The following is an 18,004-nucleotide window of genomic DNA, read 5'->3' on the forward strand; positions in this document are numbered from 1 at the left end:
AATAAATAACTATTTGTGATTTAAATATTATTTTAATTTCTGTTACCCATCGCGGTGGCCGGTGGGTCTGCAAATTGCATACCCATGCCGGTGGGTCTGTTCACCCGACAATTTTAAAAAAAAATTATTTGAATTTTTAATATTAAAAAATAATTATTTATTTAATTTTTCAAAATTAAAAAGTAATTGTTTATTTATTATTTGAATGAATTTAGGTTTGGTTAAATCATGTTTGATTTGGGTTTGGGTTATGTTTGATTTGGTTGGATGGATGGGTGACTTTAGGTTTGGTTAGATTGGATTGGTATTGGTTTGTATGTTATTCTTATAGATTTGTAGGGTATTTTGGTCAAATTACGCCAAAAAGGCCATATGTGATCATTAAGTAAAGTTTAGAGTGTTTAGCGGACGAAAATTTAATTCAGAGGTCTTAGTTAGTTGAATGCCTAATTTAGAGAGTCATAGGTGATTATAAGCCAAACTCTCAGAATTTTATAACTTAAACATGAATAAAAACTTTTCAAATTTCATCACCATCAAATTTATAAAATTCTAAAAGGCTAAATTTTGATTGACTGAATTAAATTTTTATATTTTTAATATATAATAATCTTGATCCATTTAGAGAGAATGAACAAAAACATGATAAATGGCACATTAAAATTTTACCCAGTGGAAATTATTCATTTAATACTATAAAAAATTAAGAATTAATATTAATATTTTTAAATTATAAAATATGAAAGTTAAAACTTGCAATAATTTAATTTATTTCATAACCTATAAATAATGATATATCAAAACTCTTAAGATTTTATAATTTAAACATGAATAAAAACGTTTCAAATTTCATCACCATTAAATTTATAAAACTCTAGAAGTCTAAATTTTGATTAACTAAATTAAATTTTTAAATATTTTCATATTTTTTATTATATAATAATATAAAAAAAAAATTAAATCTCGCAATTTAAAAATACATCTTATTAAAGATTGCATATATTTAAAATAATATTGAAAGAAGTAAAAATAAATAAATTATGAGAACTAAAATATGTTTTATATAATTATATACTAAAAATATGAAAAGAATTAAATTAAATTTAGTTAATTAATATTTAAACTTATAGAATTTTATAAATTTGAAGGTTACAAAATTTAAAGAGTTTTTATTTATGTTTACAATTTATAAAAGTTTAAGAGTTTTGATATACTATAAATATTTATAGGCTATGAATTTTGAGTAGACGTTGCATTTATAAATATTAAGAAAACTAATTAAATATTTAGTTACATCCTCTTCTTCAGAAAAATAACATTAACATACATCATTAAGCATTAGACGTTGCATTCAAAGAAGAATAAAAAATAGCTTAAATACATTGCATGAGCACTTACAATTGACATTAATGATATAATGATCCATTACATAAGTTCATAAAAAGCAGAGATGAAAAACTAAATATGGCTACAAGCCTTATTTAGAATTGCACACAATTTTAGGCATATAATTCTTGGGCAAGAATTGATAATTTCCAAAGCTTTTATATTAATGTGCACTTGCATTAGAATCCAATGGCACGCGGGCAGTTGACTATGATTTGTTTTCTTCTAACTTCTGAACAAGTTCATCAATCTTTCGGAATTGGAATGGCCATGAAATATTGTACAGGAACTGACGAAGATCATAACGATTGTCCTCTGCCGAATAGCTCTGCATGAGATAAAGTATTAACAATTTAATATCTTGAACGGTATCAAATTATTGATTAATTATTGAGATAATTATATTGATTTATACCTCAACATAGTAGGAAGGTGTCAATGTTGTCATCTTGTGGCGATTAACGGAGTAATAATAGAAGAAAAGTTTGACCTTTTCAGCCACCTCCGACGGACTACATTTTGCACTCCATTCAACACACAGATTCTGTATCAAGATATAGCATAGATTAAAAGAAAGAAAGATTTTGAAACCATTTGATGAGCAAAGTTTTCATGGATAACTGACTACCTTAAACATTGAAAAAGGACCGCAACGGAATGTCTTTCGCAACTTTCCATAAACAGAGAGTTCCTCATAAGTCATTCCCATGTCTAATTCATCGGTCTGTCTGTAGTCGGGACGAATAGGCTCCAATTCGGCACTTGGTGGAGAATCTGCTACTTGAGCTAAAGTTGGATAACCAAGATTCACAGCACCCCATCGCATAAATGCCCAAATATCAGTCTTGTTCATGCTTCCAAGAGGATTTAAATCTGCTGAGCTGCAATCGTACTGCACAAGGAAAAGATTTTCGTTTTAGCACCATCGATCAAACTGAAACGAACTTTAATTATGCAATGGTATGATTTTACTGTTAGTACCTTGGTAAGGTGACCGCGCAGTGATTCGTCAACATTAGAGGTACTCAAAACAAGATGGTATCTTGGTTTGTTGTTAACCCAAGGCAAGAGTGAGGCCAGAAAGAATGCTATAACCATTCTGATTCTTGCTTGAATGTTCTGCAATGCTAGGTTCTCAACTTCAGAACCTCCATCAACCTGCAGGGCGGGTACCGATGTTCTGAGATTGGCATATGATGTATATATAGAGACAAATATATACGGATGAATTTTGTATAATTACCGCAAAACGTGGTAGTTTGCCTGTTAGTGCCTGAAAGAAGGTGACGAGTGGTGAAATCATGCTGTCGATTGTAAGATTATAATGCTTAGAACCAACCTCGGCAGCTAGTTTCTTTGAAAGGTTTCTTGTGTCTTGGGAACTGTAAGCACACCGATTCAACACTTTGTTAGATCCAATGTTAATATTTGTATTAAAAAATCTAGTAAAATTAATTCCGACCTGTTTTCTGTCCCGAGGAAGAGAGTGTAAAATATTCGGCCTACAAATTCTTTGGGATCTGTAGGGTATTGTCCATCACTGTAACATCCCATTCGAACTGCATCGGCTTTCACTTGTTCATTTCCACTAGCAATCTCTGCAAATGGCAAAAGAAAATGAATCAGGAATGAACTTTACAAGTTTGTCATATGTTTCTTGAAAAAATAATTTAGTATAGATGAACCTTTGACAACAAGTTGACACATAGAGCCAACAATGGCAGAGACGGAGGAGCTATCTGCGCCACCGGAAAGAGGAAGTAAGAATCCAGAAGCTCCACTTCTTCGCAAGTAATCCCATAGCCAACAAGCAGGGCCAAGTGCAATTTCTTCCTCGGGACAGTGATAATTGATCTGCAAAATTAAGTTTGATCAGCAGGAAATGTTGGCATTTTTCTTCTGTAGGTGAAGATGAATAAAGAGCGAACCTTAATGGGGCTCGAAAGGGATACTTTTCGGTCTATAGATTGACACAGATTGACAGGCACTTGTACTGACTTTACTGTTGGTACGCCCTTTGATTGTTGCTGGAAGCTAATAACAGATCCGCGTAGACTAGTGACCTGCAGGAAACATTAGCACCAGATTTTGCTTTTATTTAGTGTAGCACTAAGATATTTAGATACAGATACAGTCAAACAATGTTGTTTTAACAGAAAACATTGATTGAATGAAGTGTTTATGCTACTTGACTTCATACAGGAGTTTATAAATGTATAAAATTTACCTTGTCCAAATCGACTTGAGCAGTCACTACTTCAACATCCTTGAGAGAAAATTGTGATGCCAGAGAAATGACATCTCCATTGAGAACAACACAAGAACATCCATCGTAGTAAAGACGACCACCGTCACATCCTTGGTGATTACTATACACATAAACTCCTCCAAGAGATTGGGTAGCAGATTCCAAAGCGCGAACACGAAGATTCAGCTTTCTCAACTGATGATGGCTTCCGCTCGCATTCAAGAACACTTCCACCCCGTTAAGCGCTGATAGGAGTAGAAATACTCCTATTTTCTATATCGATTTTGGTCTTTCTAATATGCTTTTATTGTTATAATTGAGCTATTATAGGTCTTATTATGTGTTTAGTATTTCAGGTTAAATACATGGAAATCAATGAGTTTTGGGTTTAATTTGAGCATTCTGAAGGTTTCCGAAGTAAAGAGATGCCGAAACCACATTTGCAAACCTGAAAATCTGACCCCTCTGCACTAATCGACGAATATGGACTAGCTAGAAGCTTCAAATGAATTTGTGTTCTTCATGAACGTTGAAGTAGACATCCTAATCTTTCCAACGGTTCAAGAATCAGCTCATTTGGAGGTGTCTACAAAGAGTTATGAAGTTTTGAAGTCAGTCGTTGCGCAGTAGAAATAGTGTCTCTTTCAAGACAAACTTTTGTGCATGTCTCGATCGAGAAGCATGTTCAGATGAGCTTCTCGATAGAGACCAGTGTTACAAAAAGAAACAGAGAGCAAGCCAAAATTGGGTCTCGATCAAGAAGCACTTCTCAACAAGCTTCTCGATAGAGACATGAAGAAAACTCAGAAAAGACCAAAATTCGACTTTAGAGCTTTGCTTTGAACATTTTCCTTATTTAGCCCAACAAAACGTGGACTAGAATGTCTTTTATGTTTCCTCTTTTGTTTTTACCTATATAAGGCTCATTATCTCTCACCTTTAGGGTATCACTTATCATGTAAATACATACATCACTTATTCTCTACACATTTTTTTAGTCATTTTTAGGAGTAGATTAATTTTAGGGTTTTGAGCCACCATCTTCTTCATCATTTCCAGCATTTTTAGTATCTCCCATTGAAGAACATTTCAAGCTTTCATTATATGGATATTGCAATTTAATGAAGTTTTATCTTTTCTAACTAATGTCTCTACTCATTTATTGTCTTCAAGAGGTACTTAATTCTTCCTTTATGTTTATTAATTGTTTTTGGTTGTTTGTTGATTTTAACTTTGCCATGAGTAGCTAAAACCTCCATGTTTGGGGGTTGATATGATGGTTGAATAATTGCTAGATTTGGTTAGGTTTTGGCTTGTGTGTTCTAATTAATTGCTTAATGCCTATGCTAGATTGATCTCCTAGTATTTGTTGCTAGATTAATTTTCACCTTGAGAGAGGGTTTATTAATTGGAATTAATTAATTAGATGCTTAATTAGTAACACCATGAGAGTGGGTTAGTAATTAGGTGGCCTATGAGTTGTGTTTAATTGCTAATTGCCTCTAATTGTGTTTAGTGCTACGAGAGTAGGTTGAGCTTAATTAGTTGTGGTTTTGTAACTCTTTGAGGCTCGAGAGAGCGGGAGTTGCGATTTAGAAAAAACTCGGTTCGCGTTTAGAAGCCATAGTCCGACCCCTTGATAGTAATTGGTTAATCGTAGTATCACCCCTCAAGCTCGTTATCCATAGTTTATCTTAATCATTCAATCACTTGTTTATCGCATTTTTCTAGTTAAATTGTTTAGTAATTGTGTTTGCTTTAGTTAATGTTTTAATTGTTCAAAGTCCAAATAAACTACCTTGCTATTGCTAAACGAATTGGATTCCAAAATCATATTTCACTCACTTTAAATCTCTCATCCTTGTGGGATTCGACCTCGGTCTTACCGAGTATTACTAGTTGCGACACCGTACACTTGCGGTTTTCGCCAACAAGTTTTTGGCGCCGTTGCCGGGGATGAGGTTGTGTTTAATTGATTGAAAGTATTTTGAAATTCGGTCGAGTTAGCCTTATTTTCTGTTTTTACTTTTCTTTTGTTGGTTTGTTTTCGTGAATTACGCTTGGTGTTCTTGTTTGTGGTTGTGCAGGAAATTTGTGTTGTGTTGGTTTATCTTCAATATTATTTTTTATGGTGAATATATTTGGGCAAGAGTAATGGCTTGGGATCTAAATTTTGAGATTTGTGGGGATTTTAGTCATACCGGAGCCGAGTGTCCTATACTCTATTCAAATTGGAATGACCATGTCAATTATGTTGGTGATCAATGGCAAGCTAATGACCCTTATTCCGACATGTATGATCCGGGGTGGCACAACACTCCGAACTATGGTTGGAGCAACAATTGGGAGAACTTCAATGAAAACTTGAACTTTGATTCAAGCTATCACCCACATCAAAACCAATGGGACCTCAATTCCAATTTTGGCAATGAAGCACAACAATCACATGGTTTTCAACAAGATGAAATGTTTGATGAATCTAGCAAAATCGACAAGATCATGGAGTTGTTAGATAGAATGGAGGTACATTATGAAATTCAATCTACACATCTTCATAACCTAGAGTTACAAGTTGCTCGGTTAGCTAGTGATTTGAAAGAGACAACCCAAGAAGGTTTACTAGCCGAAATTGAAGCTACTCCAACACAACATGCTATGGCCATAGAGTTGAAAGATGATGATGCTTTAGTAGAACATCCTCCCATAAAGGTTCACATAGAGATTGAAAGAGAAAAGTGTGAGGATGTTGAACTTGAAGCTCCAATTTCCAAGCCACTTACTTGTCCCAAGAGCGTAAATGATGAAAGTGAGGAGAAATTTGGTATTACGGTACTCTACGAGGAATTCAACAAATCCTTTGATTATAAAGATCCATTCTTGGAGGGGTTTGATTCCGAGTATGACGGAAATAATATCAAATATATGAAGATGCTTCATACTCCTCATGTTCTTTGTTATAGAGTACAAGCATACTCTATATTATTGGAGTTGTATTTGAAGGAGCCAACAAGGAAAAAGAGGGAGAAGATGCTACCAAGACGGCTTCCACATGTTAGGTTGTATTTTTAACAACCTTACGCGAAGAGTTTAGCTTTGGACTCCAACTAAAGCGCACTCGGGAGGCAATCCCGAGAGGTTCGATTTCTTTTCTTGTCATTTATCTTTTGTTATTTATTTTTAGTATTTCATTTATGTTATTTTGCGTTTAATTGAAAAAGATTTGATTCTCTAACCCAAACTCATGCAATTTTCATATATGTTTTATTTCTTAGCATTGAGGGCATTGCTTAGAAATAGTGTGAGGAGGGTTGGAAAATTGAATCTCGTTTGTGTTTAGATTGTTTTAGGATGTTTGTGTTATTTTAGGTTGGGATTTTGGTGCCTTTAGTGCATGAAGCCTTTGCTTAATTTTGTGAGCATGTTATCTAAGTTGAATAAAATGTTTGAACCGTATCAATTGTCGATTTTCCGGTTAATGAATGCTTAGAATGATGCTTATCGAGTTAACAATTTTGGGTGATGCTTGTCTAATGAAATGCCAATTGTATGACATGATTCGATAGGATTAGGGTGAACTCACTAGTGAGCAATTTTAACCCTCGATGCATGCTCGATTTAGCTTGATGCGGATTCATGATATGTATGTCATAAAATTGTGTAATTTTCAAAATTTGGGCATGCTTGACATAGTTGATGTAGCTTCTAGTACATGGCAAAAACACACATTTCTTTCATTGATTGAATATTTTGAGCCTACATTTCTTGTTGTGTTTTGCATACTTAGTCCTAGAACTTGCTCGGTGTCCGTTCAAGATTGCATTGTTGAATTTTTGACAATTAGATGAGTATGGCAATTAGGATTACACATTTCCTTAAACCACTTAAAAAGCCTACCCTTTTACCCCTAGATAACACAAACTTGAGCCCAAGACTTTTCTTGTTTTAACCCACATTTTCACACATTCAACCTTTCAACAATTTACCTCTTTGAACACCACATTTGACTTGATTGAATTTAATGTAGAAACACTTGATCTTAACTTGATGGAAAGAAAAAGAAAAGTGAACAAAATGCCTTAGTACAAAAGAAAGAAAATAAAAACAAAGAAAGAATAAAGAAAGTTTAGAAAAAAAGAGAAAAAGAAAAAGAAAAAAAGAAATTGAATACAAAAGAATAAATAGAGGCATGAAAAAAAAGAGAAGAAAATGTTCACATTGTGCAAAATTCCAAGTTAGATCAATTTGAAATATTTTGTGAGTTAGTCATCAAGTTATTTGTTAAGCAACATTTTACCTTTCTACCTACCCTAACCCTTAGCCCCATTACAACCCAATAAAGTCCATATGATAATTGTCAGAAACCGAACTAAGTAGTGGAGTCCGGACTATGAGCAAGCTTATGGTGACTTTGCATGCGTTCTTTTACACCTTGATCTTTTGAGCGAGTGAAATCTAGAGAGGATTATGCCATTGCTTGAAACTTAAAGAACTATGCCATGCTTTGGCCAAGTTAGCTTGTGATAGTTACATGTCCCGCATATGATAGCAACCTCGTGATGTAACTTGTTTGATAAAGTGCTTGCGTGATTGTAGTCTTAATATCATTGGATCATGTCATTAAAATTGCATTCCTCATTTGTTTGCATCACTCTTAGTTGTTGGTTCTTGAAGCATTTGTTAGGGTATCACTTATCATGTAAATACATACATCACTTATTCTCTACACATTTTTTTAGTCATTTTTAGGAGTAGATTAATTTTAGGGTTTTGAGCCACCATCTTCTTCATCATTTCCAGCATTTTTAGTATCTCCCATTGAAGAACATTTCAAGCTTTCATTATATGGATATTGCAATTTAATGAAGTTTTATCTTTTCTAACTAATGTCTCTACTCATTTATTGTCTTCAAGAGGTACTTAATTCTTCCTTTATGTTTATTAATTGTTTTTGGTTGTTTGTTGATTTTAACTTTGCCATGAGTAGCTAAAACCTCCATGTTTGGGGGTTGATATGATGGTTGAATAATTGCTAGATTTGGTTAGGTTTTGGCTTGTGTGTTCTAATTAATTGCTTAATGCCTATGCTAGATTGATCTCCTAGTATTTGTTGCTAGATTAATTTTCACCTTGAGAGAGGGTTTATTAATTGGAATTAATTAATTAGATGCTTAATTAGTAACACCATGAGAGTGGGTTAGTAATTAGGTGGCCTATGAGTTGTGTTTAATTGCTAATTGCCTCTAATTGTGTTTAGTGCTACGAGAGTAGGTTGAGCTTAATTAGTTGTGGTTTTGTAACTCTTTGAGGCTCGAGAGAGCGGGAGTTGCGATTTAGAAAAAACTCGGTTCGCGTTTAGAAGCCATAGTCCGACCCCTTGATAGTAATTGGTTAATCGTAGTATCACCCCTCAAGCTCGTTATCCATAGTTTATCTTAATCATTCAATCACTTGTTTATCGCATTTTTCTAGTTAAATTGTTTAGTAATTGTGTTTGCTTTAGTTAATGTTTTAATTGTTCAAAGTCCAAATAAACTACCTTGCTATTGCTAAACGAATTGGATTCCAAAATCATATTTCACTCACTTTAAATCTCTCATCCTTGTGGGATTCGACCTCGGTCTTACCGAGTATTACTAGTTGCGACACCGTACACTTGCGGTTTTCGCCAACAAGCGCAAGCTCAGTGTGCGGAGGGACCGGAGAGAAAAGCTCTTCACAAACTTCAGCAGCAACAGCACTAAATAGAAACAAAACATTAACTTGCTGCAAAATTCTAAAACTAGCCATAGCCAAAAGCAATGAGCACAAAATCTACTCACGCATCTAAAAATTGAACGTAACCATAGCCAAAAGGAGTAGATGTTTGAGAAATGGCCTCTGCTACATCAGTCGGGAGTTGAAAATCAACAAGCTGGTATTTTTGTTTCCATGCCTTGAACCATCTAAACTCCCTATAGTTTCCATCATTTGCCAGCCTCAACTTGGGACGGATCATTATGATTTTTCTGTCCATGCACAAAACTTGACAATTATAACGCTCTGATCCGTTGATCACAGCCATCCCGATGCTGCATAATATTCCATCTGTCCAGTCTCCAACCAGAAGTTCTTTCAAGCATTCCCATCTGCATAATATGAAAACTGTTAGATTACCAGTTCACTCAACTTAACACACTCTAGCATGTATAAGCGCTGGGCAGCATTCTGCCAAGGTATCTATTTTTTCTATAAACACTCTCCGAGACGTAAATCCTTATTGAACTTGAAGCGTGAACAGACAAACAGACAGCTAATAGTTATACTTAAAATGAAGAAACTTACGAATGGGTGACGGTATCGAGCTCAAGGAAGTGGTCTTCACAGCCATAACCGCTGACTTCGAGCTCAGGACCGAGTCGGATAGCTGCACCAGCTTCCTTAGCCTGTCTGATGGACTCTTTGATGTTCTTCAAGTTGTTATCAAACTCCATAGCCCATTGTGTCAAGTTGCAGGTGGCTACTTTCAATATTCTCATTCTCTCTTAATCCTTCAATAACCAAAATTTTAAACTCAAATAAACATTATTATTCTTAAACTAATTAATACAACAAAAAACATAAAGCTAGTGAAGCATTATGCTTACCGTTAAGTGAAGAATATGTCTTGAACTGTGAGGCCAAGTGCAGTTATGGTTTCTTATGATAAGTAGAAGAAGTGAGTGATGTTCGTCTGGGACAGTTTCTGCCTATTTATACCACTTCTTGGACAATCTTGTTTGGCTTAATACATAAGCGTGTCCCTGCACTTTGAATTTTTTGCACATAAGGTCCCTACACTTCATTATCCCTGTTATAAAGCCTTACACTTTGAATATCTATTAACCCGACGTCCTTCTGTTAACGCGTGTAATTCACGTTTTATTAGTGCGAATAATAAATGTAGGCCAAAGTCCACGTCATTATTCTTTTGCTAAATAAACACGGCACCTCATCTTTTTCTTTTCCACTACTTCTTCTTCTCCTACTTCTCATTTTCCACCTCAATCTCTCCCGCCTCAGATCTTCTCCACTGCTTCTTCTTCTCCTACTTCCTCTTCCTGACATGGAAGATATTGAAGAAATATTCCTAACTCTTCCTAAATGATCAAAATAAGCAATTCTACTATTATTATAAGTAGACCTTCCAGCTTCCCAGCTTAAAAGCTCAAGATCCGGCCAGTTATCCGGTCATTCCAATCTTTCGTTTGCGGCAAAATCTATATTTGAATGAGACGCTTTACTTGAAGTCTCAGTACCATCATAAAGAAGACGAAGAACATTATCCGTATCAAAATATAGCTTAAAGAAACCTGAACTGTAATTGCTCTCACTTCTCGACGAAACAAGCGACCAATTTTTGGTAATAGGCTGAAGAGGAAGAAGAGTGTTCGTCGAAAAATCGAAGCTTTTCCACAGTGCAACGCCGTTTAAGTTCTTTAAAACAAGATTGTCGTTTTCCTCAAGATACAACTCGGCTGAAGATTCTGAAATTGTATTGGTAGCCCAAACGGTGACTTGATCGGTGTATGATACGATGCCGGATTGTAGCAGAAATAAATGGGAATTTTTCTCGTTAACGGGATCGTCGCGGTATGCCGTCCAAACGACACTACAGTTGTTGCCGCATGATGGTTCGTTGAACCATAGGGCAAAGGAGTAGGTATTGTCGCTGACTGGGAAGAATCCGGCTATGAAAGTTGCGTGTGGGAAGAATCCGACAGTACAGTTTAATTAGACCTGGCTTTGTTAAGTGTATTATAACAAAAGGATCTCTGTTTGATTTGTGAAAAAATCTGGCTTTGTAAGCCAAAGAAGAATCACTATGCTGCTAAGGGCAACATGCTCTTAATTAGCGTGACAGTGATGGGCAATGTTGGTCTGATCTGATTTGCAGTGAATGAAGAACTTGTTGCAACGGTTATGAATATTGCAGCTATTAATCAAAAGGGAAACGGAAGCTGGAAATCTTGGATCAATAAGTCCCTAAATTTGAAGATATATTCTCACTAAATGAATTGAAGATAATAAGCTTTGTTTTTTGCAATTTTCAGTTTCACGTTTCAGTGAATTTTTCCCAGATTGAATTTGGTCAATCTTAGTTTAATGTCTGATTTTAGCCATAAACCTCAATTTTATTCAAATAGTGGTACCTTCTATTTCAGTTCTGCTTCATCTTCTATTTCCTGCCCTTTGCTCAAGTTTTTGTAACACTGTTGGAATTTGCTTCTTTTATTTTCCAGATTTTTATCTCCATTACTTCTCATATGAAAGTTTAAAAGGTTTCTCAAATTTGGGTCACATAAACAAAAAGTTAAAAAAGTAAAAGAAAATTGAATAAAGAGAAAAAGAAGTTAAAGTTGACCTTTTTGCACATAAAGTATCTTCAAGTCATGCCACATGTGTATGGTCACTGACTTGTGGATGGAATTTCTAACGGCGTCAACACTCGCTTGTACTGAGGGATCACGGGCTACTGATTTAAGAAGTGTATGGCTTTATAACAGGGATAATGAAGTGCAAGGACCTTATGTGTAAAAAATTAAAAGTGCAGGGACACGCTTATGTATTAAGCCATCTTGTTTTTAATCACATGTTCCTTAAAGCTTTATTAATTAATATTTTTTACATTTTTATTTTCTTTAAGGGGATTTTAATCCTGACTTATACACCACATGCTATAATTTAGAAAATTCTATTTTTTTTTCTGTCCAATGATTAAGAATATATAGAATTTAAGGCCCTCAACTTTTTTTTTTTTAAAAAAACTTTTTATTGTATTATATATTACCCAATGATATATTATTATTTCATATTTTGTTAAATTAAATTTCCAATAATTTTTTTTAAGTTTTCTACGATTTGACAACTTGTTGTCCAATGTTTGAGATATAACTCATTGGTAAAAATATACTATCTTAGTCTTGGAATAATAATGTTTTTTCACCAATAATAAAACTCGATTTTAGCCATTAGTAGGTCAATTTTTTTAGAAAATACTCCCTCCGTCTCCAATTGACCGTTTAGGACAAATACAAATTTTAAAAAATTGCACTTATCAAGGTGAAATGAAAAAATATATAAAAATTATCACAGTTATCCTTATTTATTATAGTAGTAATTTTGTGTTTTAGTATTTTTTGGTTTATTTAATACATTTAACTATATGTTTTTTTTTTAATAATTGGGAAGAAGAGAGCATTTGTGAGAGGAACTCAACTCACAACCTAACAAATTGCTATATAGCGCTTATACAATCTAAAATATAGCTTATTCGCGTATTCAATCATAATTAATAAAAATATATATGTCAATTAGACATTCATATAATAAATTATTGCCTATAATTTAGAATAAAATAAAAATAAAAATGGTGTCTATTTTTGGAATGGAGAAATAGTACTAGCTAATTTGTCTTTTTTTTTCTTCCGGAAAATGCTAAGTTGCCTTTTATTGTTGAAAGAGGACAGATCATATCTTCTATCTAACACAGTGCACATGTTTAAAATAAATAATAAATAAATAAAAAGGCATGCGGTCTACCATTTTCAAGTGTAAAATTGGACATATTTGGAGCACCATTTATAACATATGATCAAATATTAATATCATTACAATTCAGTCACTCAAACACTATAACAGGAGTTGGGAAATTAAAACATGTTACTGACATATCATTACCTGCTGGTAGCCTGAGATTGGCATAGTCTATTTAATTTTTCACACCTTAAGACCATACTCAAGATTTTAGTATAGTTAAAACAGGAAATTACCGACAAAAAGAAAAACAGGAAATGTCTGGACAATATTTAGTCATTTTTATGGCACCTTTTCATATTGTGCTCAAAAGTAAAAATTTATTGGAATCCTCATTTGAGAAATCACTTAATGATCCTAATTAAGTAGAGACGGTAATAGGAAGAGAACTTCTCGATTTCTCTAGAAATCCGCTCGTTGCCTCTTAAACGCTCTTTCAGTGGTGAAATAGCGGACTAGTTCAAAAATATTAATAGAATAAAAATCCCTCATTGATTAGCCCTAATATAACAGAGAATATTTGGACAATTATGTCTTTTAAAAATTATGCCATGCAATGGTTTATGTTCAAGTTTAACTGTTTAACATAAGCATTCACAATGGACAATAATATCAACATGCAATAATATTCATGCTTCATAGAGTACTTTAATAAGGTGAACATTTTAAAAGTTATCTTATATTGACTTGCTCTTGTATTTAAATCCCTCTATATCGATTATGATTTTACTAGTTGCAAAAAAATGTCTCTTAAAAATGAGTGGTATTTTCTTATCTTCGTGAAGAATACAAAAGGAGTGTTTATTCCATGAAACCGTTGCGCCACGTCATTTTTACATCAAGCCAATGAATATTTGCGATAAGGAATTTTTTAATTATTACTTACTTTTTTATCATTCAATTTTTCACTTGGTTAACGCGCAGTTGGTTTGTCGCACGAATGATATGGTGATCGGTTGTTTTGTATAATTATCCATATTAAAGTCTATTGAAAATATGAACTCATCCAGCTTGATGATAATGTTATCCAGTACTCTTTTTGGAGATGTGATTGACTTTATCCTTCAATTATGAAGGTTCCTTCTTTCAACATCTCAAGTTTCCTACAGATGAACAGAAATATTAGGTTAATAGGTGCACTAACAATATCACAAAGTATCTTACCATATATTTTTTGGTTTAATATACCTATTGATATCTGAACTTCTGTTTAAAAAGGAAGTGAATTATATAAAAAGAGAACAAATTTGGATAAAAATGTTAAGAGTTTGGATTGTAATAATGTGCATACATACTTATAGATATATATATAAACATGTAGACGTACATGTATTATAGTTAATAATCATATACATATTATTATTATAAAGTTTAAAGGACCCAATTGAGATGATATTATTTTATATAGGGTCAAAGTCATCTAAAATAAAATGCGGGAATTAATTTAAATGTGTAGAATTCCTGAGGTGTAAATTATTAACTAATAATGGGCAGATTAGTAATTTACACCATTAGTTATTTATGAAAGGGTATGGTCCCTAATTGATGTGTCTATTGAGTTTGTTTAAATAGGCTTCCCATTTGCCATTTAGATATATATAAAAAAACACAACATATTCAATTAGAAGATTATTCTCCCTACTCTTCTTCTCCTTCAAGTTATCAATCATGGATTTAGGTATGTTCCGCATTTAGTTTACTCAAACAATCTTCTAAATAAGAACTTAAGTACTTAATCAATTAAGTTTTTCCAACAAAAAAAAATTGGACAAAAAAAAAACGAAGTGACTTGAGACAATTTTTGTGGGAAAAGGGTCATTGATGCCCTTAACGTTTGACTCGAGGATCAAGTAAGCCCTCAACGTTCGGAAAGGTTCAAATATGCCCCTAACGTCTTGAAAAATGAACAATCAGGCCCTGATTTTGACTTATAAGTGAGACGTTGGGGACATGCTTGTCAAAATTGGGGGTCTGGTTGTTCAATTTTGAAGTTGTTAGGGGCACATTTGAACCTTTTCAGACGTTGAGGGCTTATTTGATCATCGAGTCAAACATTAGGGGCATAAATGACCATTTTCCCTTTTTTTTGGTTGATAACCTCAAACCAATCAATTGAATATTGATTAATACGTTATCAATCGAACACTACTTGAAAAAGAAAACAGTTCTTCTGTTCATAATGAAATGTTAAATTAATAAAATTTACTTATAATTAATTAATCTCTGCAATTGTTATTTTTATGATTATTTAACCTCTTTTTGTCCAGCTGGTACAAGCGTTTAGTTACAAATAAAAAAATGCACCCAAATATATTTGACCTCTAAACTTAAGCTGATATGTCATATAATTAAGGTATATTATGACCATTCTTTTATACATATAATTCCCAAACTTTCGGTTTAACCTATTTGACATTCCAACTTTTAAATTTTTATATAAATTTTTTTATTATGACAATTGGAAAAGTTAATTTTTTACTTTATATAATTACTGAACTTTAAATTTCTACAATAAATTTTTTAAATTTTTTTAAAAAATAACTTTTGTACTTTTTCAAAAAAATGAGAAAAAATGAAAAATAAATTACTATATTAAAATAAATTAAAAAAAAATCAAAACTTATAAATTTGAATTTTATTTCTATTTTTAATATATGGAAAAATAAAGTCAACTCCAAAAATAAAATCAACTTTAAAAATAAACATACTTGATATATAATTCTTATAACTACAAATAAAATATCATATCAATTTTGTTTTTTTAAAAAAATTGGATTCAATTTTAATTTTTTAATTATGAGTTTTATTAAATTACTATAATTATGGCTGTATCTGTATGCTTGACTAACTGCACCTTCTCATCATAAAAGAGAGCTCTCTTTGAAGATTCAGAATGGGGAAGAAAGCAATCCAGATGTAGGTCAGAGGAGGGGGAGATACAATGTTCAGAGATCAAAAAATATACTAAATCTTTTTCGAATAACCCATTTACAGGTCCCTAAACTATATCTATTTTATTCATCCGGTCCTTAAACTATTTTTTGTTCTTATAGGTCCTTAAACTATTTTTTAGGGACCCATTTACAGGTCCCTAAAAAATATACTAAATCTTTTTCGAATAACCCATTTATAGTTTAGGAATCTGGAAATAAATTATTCATCCGGTCCTTATAGTTTAAACAGATATAGTTTAGGAACCTGGAAATAAATTGTATATGAAAATATATGAAAATATGAAGATTTTTGGACCCGTTACCTTTCAGGAAGTTTGTTTTGAATGAATATATTGCATTCTTTGGTCAAGGTCACCATCCCAAGTCATCAATCTTCTATTTGTTTAAGATAGCTTATTTCAAAGATTTGGTATGTTTAGACATTTAAGTAATTGTATCGGTGAAAGGGATGTTGGTGTATATTTTAAAAACATGTAAAGGAATTTAAACGTTGAGGATAAAAAGTAGAGGTACATACGGTTTTGGTTCAATTTTATTTTTTTCAGTGATTGCCGTGCTATTTAAACAAGGTCTAATGGTAAAAAAAAATTAAATATTTATAATTTATTACAATTTAAACTAATTTTTATAATTTTTATAATAAAAATTAAATTGTATCTTTTGTTGAAATAATAGTTAAATTGGTGGCTAAACTTGTAAAAAAAATGCAAATTTGGTTGTTATTATACATATAATACATTTCCGCTTCTTATGATCGGTTAATTATATGAAAATTTGATAATTATACTCTAACATTTAATTTGTTCTAATTGAAAAAGTTTTTGTGAAATGCTCGCGGATCAACTTAATTTATTTATAATTTAATAGAGTTTCTTCTTAAAAAAATAAATACTCTTAAAAAGGAGCAGCAAATGTAGCACAGAAATACTAAAATATTTTGTATAATGAGACTAAACTATTCATTTATAATTATAATTAAGGCATACTAATTAACTTCTTAAATGTGATATCTTTAAAAGTGTTAAGTGTTTTAGAATGAAGAGAGTATTTTTCAAAGTAGTAAATGGTATCTGTAGTCGGCCAGATCAATAAAACATGGGTTAAATGCAAATTCATACACCAACTTTGACCTAATTTGCAATTACAACATAAACTTTGAAACTTGACAATATCAGTAACCAACTTTACACTTTTGGCAAATCGATACACCAAACTCAAAAAACACTAACGTGGACATTGTAATAAGCCGCCATTTGTCGTTTTATGATTGGTCGGTGTACCAATTTACCAAAAAATGAAAGTTGGTTACCGACATTGCCAAGTTTAAAAGTTTATGTTATAATTGCAAATTAGGTCAAAGTTGGTGTATGAATTTGCATTTAACCCATAAAACATTCTGATTAGTACCAATGTTTTCACCATATGAAAATGGGGCCACAGAAAAAAAATAAGTGGTGCCAATCTCACAGGCTACCCCGTAATAACACGTTTTAATTTTCCCAGCTAACGTGTAGATATTTGGGCGTTGCATAAATGATAATTATGTCAATTTTCCAACTTGAAAAATGGCAGGCCGCATCCCTTTTTTGATTGATTTATTACTTTAAGCATGTGTACATAGTGTTTGTGATAGTAAAAGATTTTGGATAAATTCATTCTTTATCCACCAAATTATCCTTCGCCTTTTTTAACTTTTCTTTTTAATTCTCTGTAAATAACAAAAATATTTTTTCTTTTCAATTAGAACCCGCTGATTTCATCATTAGACTAGAAACACTTTTAATACAAATTTTCTATGACCATAATCTATTTGGATAGTTATATTCGTATTTAAATGTGTACAACGATGCCTATTAAAACATTA

The 18,004-nt window shown here is 32.5% G+C and overlaps 2 protein-coding genes across 2 annotated transcripts; both read right to left on the reverse strand.

Moving 5' to 3' along the window:
• Nucleotides 1-1,350: 1,350 nt before the first annotated feature.
• Nucleotides 1,351-10,367, reverse strand: LOC126687297 (glutamine-dependent NAD(+) synthetase-like). The gene is made up of 13 exons (XM_050381814.2): nucleotides 10,258-10,367; nucleotides 9,956-10,161; nucleotides 9,454-9,759; nucleotides 9,305-9,371; nucleotides 3,614-3,874; nucleotides 3,315-3,449; nucleotides 3,072-3,240; nucleotides 2,849-2,984; nucleotides 2,630-2,768; nucleotides 2,368-2,544; nucleotides 2,015-2,278; nucleotides 1,802-1,930; nucleotides 1,351-1,714 (listed from the first exon to the last, which is right to left on the reverse strand). The coding sequence occupies exons 2-13, from the start codon at nucleotides 10,147-10,149 to the stop codon at nucleotides 1,595-1,597; spliced, it is 2,097 nt and encodes a 698-aa protein (XP_050237771.1). The 5' UTR covers nucleotides 10,150-10,161; nucleotides 10,258-10,367; the 3' UTR covers nucleotides 1,351-1,594.
• A 77-nt stretch (nucleotides 10,368-10,444) lies between these two features.
• On the reverse strand, nucleotides 10,445-11,906 carry LOC126687477 (putative receptor protein kinase ZmPK1). The gene is made up of 4 exons (XM_050382039.1): nucleotides 11,864-11,906; nucleotides 10,894-11,340; nucleotides 10,601-10,749; nucleotides 10,445-10,507 (listed from the first exon to the last, which is right to left on the reverse strand). The coding sequence occupies exons 1-4, from the start codon at nucleotides 11,904-11,906 to the stop codon at nucleotides 10,445-10,447; spliced, it is 702 nt and encodes a 233-aa protein (XP_050237996.1).
• Nucleotides 11,907-18,004: the final 6,098 nt, after the last annotated feature.

Source organism: Mercurialis annua, linkage group LG6 (genome assembly GCF_937616625.2).
Source record: "Mercurialis annua linkage group LG6, ddMerAnnu1.2, whole genome shotgun sequence".
NCBI classification, from domain to species: domain Eukaryota; kingdom Viridiplantae; phylum Streptophyta; class Magnoliopsida; order Malpighiales; family Euphorbiaceae; genus Mercurialis; species Mercurialis annua.

What these genes read in the sequence shown, in the direction of transcription:
- LOC126687297 (XM_050381814.2), bottom strand. Translation starts at nt 10,149, where the DNA reads ATGAGAATATTGAAAGTAGCCACCTGCAACTTGACACAATGGGCTATG. An exon ending in CTCGATACCGTCACCCATTC is followed by an intron (nt 9,760 to 9,955) that starts GTAAGTTTCTTC and finishes CATATTATGCAG; the next exon opens with ATGGGAATGCTTGAAAGAAC. An exon ending in CGCACACTGAGCTTGCGCTT is followed by an intron (nt 3,875 to 9,304) that starts GTTGGCGAAAAC and finishes CTATCAGCGCTT; the next exon opens with AACGGGGTGGAAGTGTTCTT.
- LOC126687477 (XM_050382039.1), bottom strand. Translation starts at nt 11,906, where the DNA reads ATGGAGATAAAAATCTGGAAAATAAAAGAAGCAAATTCCAACA. An exon ending in AAAAGAAGCAAATTCCAACA is followed by an intron (nt 11,341 to 11,863) that starts GTGTTACAAAAA and finishes CAACTTTCATAG; the next exon opens with CCGGATTCTTCCCAGTCAGC. An exon ending in TGATGGTACTGAGACTTCAA is followed by an intron (nt 10,750 to 10,893) that starts GTAAAGCGTCTC and finishes TTGATCATTTAG; the next exon opens with GAAGAGTTAGGAATATTTCT.